Source organism: Erigeron canadensis, chromosome 5 (genome assembly GCF_010389155.1).
Source record: "Erigeron canadensis isolate Cc75 chromosome 5, C_canadensis_v1, whole genome shotgun sequence".
NCBI classification, from domain to species: domain Eukaryota; kingdom Viridiplantae; phylum Streptophyta; class Magnoliopsida; order Asterales; family Asteraceae; genus Erigeron; species Erigeron canadensis.
Genome location: NC_057765.1, coordinates 19,259,019 through 19,262,920, shown reverse-complemented (window position 1 = coordinate 19,262,920; position 3,902 = coordinate 19,259,019). Strand labels below are relative to the sequence as shown.

The window sequence follows — 3,902 nt, the reverse complement described above, 5'->3', positions numbered from 1 at the left end:
CGAATCAGTATATGCAACAAAATCAAACGTTCCTCCCATAGGATACCATAGACCAAGCCCTTGGTTTCCCTTAAGATAACGTAGAATACGTTTTGCTGCAGTCAAATGTGACTTTTTCGGACTAGCTTGAAATCTAGCGCAAAGACAAACAGCGAACATAATATCCGGACGCGAAGCAGCTAGATACATCAATGAGCCAATAATAGCACGATAATAAGTTGCATCCACAAGTTCATCTTTTAGATCAAGAACTCCTAAACCATGATTTTGCTGAATAGGAGTACCATATCTCTTGGATTCTATCATTTGAAACCTCTCTAAGATGTCATCGACATACTTAGACTGGTAAATAAAGAATCCATCTTTCCTTTGATCAACTTGCAGTCCAAGGAAAATTTGAAGTTCCCCCATAGCACTCATTTCAAATTCATTTTTCATGCTGATTTCAAACTCTTTGCACATCTTTATATTAGATGAACCAAAAATGATATCATCCGCGTAAACTTGTACAATTAGATAATCTCGCTTCTTCCACTTGATAAATAATGTGCTGTCTATCGATCCTCTTGTAAAACCATTTGTCAACAAATGTGTCGACAACTTTTCATACCACACTCTGGGTGCTTGATGCAATCCATAAAGAGCCTTATCCATTTGATATGCTCTTCTTGGATAGTTCAGATCTTCAAACCCCGGTGGTTGGTGAACATATACTCTTGAAATCCTGCACTATTCTTCCAGCTTAGTTCATCCTGTTTATCTTGAACAAAAGTAGGAATCTGAACATTTTGGAACTTATCGTTCCAATCCACAGGCCACGACCATGCTCCTTCAGAAATAAGCCTAGAGATTGGATCCTTGAGGCTAAAACCTGCATTTTTAATCAAACAGGCAGATAAATGATTAATTAATGGACTTGCATCACACCAGTTATCAAACCAGGCCGAGGCAACATTTCCATCTCCTATTCTGATCCAAATAAAATCACAAATTATTGGCTGAATCTGCAATATTTTCCTCCAGCTCCAAGTCATGTTACCTTTATATAGTTTCTCCCAAAAGTTATTGTCCTTTATTTTGTACATGTGAATCCATTGGACCCATAACGACTCCTTCGTAATCAGTAACTTCCATACATAAGCAAAAGTAAAGCTATATTAAAATCATACAACCTTCGAACTCCTAACCCCCCTTCAGCTTTAGGAAGACAAACAACCTCCCAAGCTACTTTAGATTTTCCTTTTTGTAACGAACCTTGAGACCAAAGAAAATTTCTCATTATTTGTTCAATTTCTTGAGACACCGCGGCTGGTAACATAAACATGGTACTCCAATAAACATGCATAGATGACAAGACCGACTGAACCAACTGCAGCCTACCAACAAAAGAAAGGAATTTATTCTTCCAATCCAACACACGGTTTCTTACCCTTTCAATCAATTCACGACAATCTCGATAGACCAACCTTGTGGGAACTAAAGGAACTCCAAGATATTTAACCAGTAATGATCCCTCCTCAAACGGTAGAACACTAAGAATAGACAACTTAACATGATTCACAACATTACAAAAGTAAGTTGTACTCTTCGGTAGACTAGGAGTTAACCCAGAAGCAGCCTTGAATTCTTCCAAAGATTCCATTACAACTCATGCTGATCCGACATCACTGATCATCTGCAAAGCACAAATTAATGATGTCTAGTCCATCACATTTGGGATGAAATGTGAACCCACCTGATTCACGAATCCTCCTTTTCAACATAAGTGTCAAGACCTCCATAACCAGGGTAAATAGATATGGAGAAAGAGGATCCACTTGTCTCAAACCCCTTTTACCGGAAAAGAAACCATGAAGAGATCCATTAATACACAAAGAGAAAGATGTAGTAGCCACACATGTAATAATCCAATGAACCATAGTAGAATTAAAACCGAACTCTATCAAAATTCTCTTTAAGAACCTCCAATCAACCATGTCATATGCTTTTTGAATATCAACCTTAAAAGCACATCTCGGAGTGCCTCTATCCAAATGATAATTATGCAATAGTTCTTGGGTCAATAAAATGTTATCTGAAATACTCCTTCCCGGTATTAAAGCTGATGGATTCGAACCCACTAACTTATGTAAACAATCGTTAATCTGATTAGCGATGATCTTAGTAATGCATTTGAAAATAACATTACATAAATAAATCGGCCTATAATCATTAATCCGAGTAGGTAAATCTACCTTAGGCAATAAGGATATTACAGTTGATTTACCTCCTTTAGTAGTCGTCCGCTCAAGAAAAAATCTTTGAGAGCATCAATAACATTTGGCCCAACTATGTCCCAAGAGTTTTTAAAAAACGCCGCAAAGAAACCATCTGGACCCAGAGCCTTATCATCACCCATTTCAAAGATTGCCAATTTAACCTCTTCATTTGAAATTGGTCTCCCCAAAGCACTTACCTTATCGTTAGTGAGTTTCTTACAAAATAGACCATTAGAATTGAGCCGAGACACTATGCCAGGAGTTCCAAGAAACATTTTGTAATGAGCTACAAATGCAGGCCCAACAGCATCCCCATCAACTCGGTTACCAGAAGAATCAATAACCGAATCAATTCGATTTCTAGCCTTCCTTGCTTTAACGACCTTGTGGAAATAAGCCAAATTAGAATCACCTACCCGCAGCCAATTAACCTTGGCCTTTTGCTTCAAGAACCATTGTTCATCTAAAAAAACATCATTATAAGCTTTCAAATAGGCCGCGTCTTCATCCCTAAGATCATGATTAGAGGGATCTCTATCTATAGCCTTTTGAACCTCGTCAAGCTCAAAACGCAGGTTCTCCACTTTAGAATGCAAATTACCTTTACTAAACAACAATTTACGCAAAGGTTGCTTTAAAGCCTTGAGCTTCTTAACAACCTTAAACATATGATATCCTTGAACTTCATTACTCCATAACTCCATAACCACCTGCTTAAAGTTATCATGATGCACTAAGACATTAGCAAACTTAAAAGGCTTAGGTTTAAATTTCGACACCAAAGGAAAACAAAGCACAACCGGAGCATGATCAGACGTTCGATATGGCTGAAACAAAGCATGAGCTCCTGCAAATTTGACAAGAAAATTCTGATTTGCCATGATTCTATCCAGCTTTTTCATAATCCCATCTGTTCCCCTCGGTTTTTATATCCACGTAAAGTGTAAACCAATTCTATTCACATCAGTGACCTCAATCTCATCCACACATTCTTTAAAATCTCTCATAGTTGTGTCAATACGTGAACTACCAACATCTTTATCCACAAGAAAAAGCGCAGCATTAAAATCCCCAAGTAAAACCCAAGGTTTATCTTGAACAAAAACCTTATGCCGAATCAAATCATGCCATAAAACCCTTCGGTCAATATAATAATTATGCACATAAACAAAAGAACAGAACACAGTCCGCTTGTCAGACTTCACATAGACTTGCGTATGAACTACTTGATCACTCTGAGATATAACCATCAAATCAACCACATTTGGATCCCAACCCAAGATAAGTCTGGAATTTTGTCACAAACTAGTCCATTCGAAGTCCAATGCCAGTTAATAAAGACCATAATACAAAGACTATTAACTTGAGAAACAGAAGCATGCGATTCGAGAATAGCACAAACAGATAATTTATTCTCATTGATTACCTACCGAACCTCACTTTGTTTAGGGGATCGGTTCAGTCTCCTTATATTCCAAGATGCAAGACTAAACATTGAAAACCCCTTCACCGGGAGTCCTTGCCCCCTCAGAGTATGCCATATAAGTGGTTGTTTCAGTATAAGCGACCTCGACATCATCATCACTATCTTCCTGATCATTTTTACGTACAAAAGAATCATTAGGTTTCTTCATCTCGTCACTT

General features: G+C 37.8%; 1 protein-coding gene across 1 annotated transcript; it reads right to left on the bottom strand.

The window, feature by feature from the left end:
• Positions 1-1,664: 1,664 nt before the first annotated feature.
• Positions 1,665-3,508, bottom strand: LOC122601317. The gene is made up of 3 exons (XM_043774085.1): positions 3,208-3,508; positions 2,267-3,105; positions 1,665-2,159 (listed from the first exon to the last, which is right to left on the bottom strand). The coding sequence occupies exons 1-3, from the start codon at positions 3,506-3,508 to the stop codon at positions 1,665-1,667; spliced, it is 1,635 nt and encodes a 544-aa protein (XP_043630020.1).
• Between the last annotated feature and the right edge of the window lie 394 nt (positions 3,509-3,902).

Excerpts from the sequence above, each read along its gene's own strand:
- LOC122601317 (XM_043774085.1), bottom strand. The coding sequence starts at position 3,508 with ATGGTTATATCTCAGAGTGATCAAGTAGTTCATACGCAAGTCTATGTG. Across the intron at positions 3,106-3,207 it reads CACTGATGTGAATAGAATTG|GAGCTCATGCTTTGTTTCAG; the intron begins GTTTACACTTTA and ends TCAAATTTGCAG. Across the intron at positions 2,160-2,266 it reads GCGGACGACTACTAAAGGAG|ATCATCGCTAATCAGATTAA; the intron begins GTAAATCAACTG and ends TGCATTACTAAG.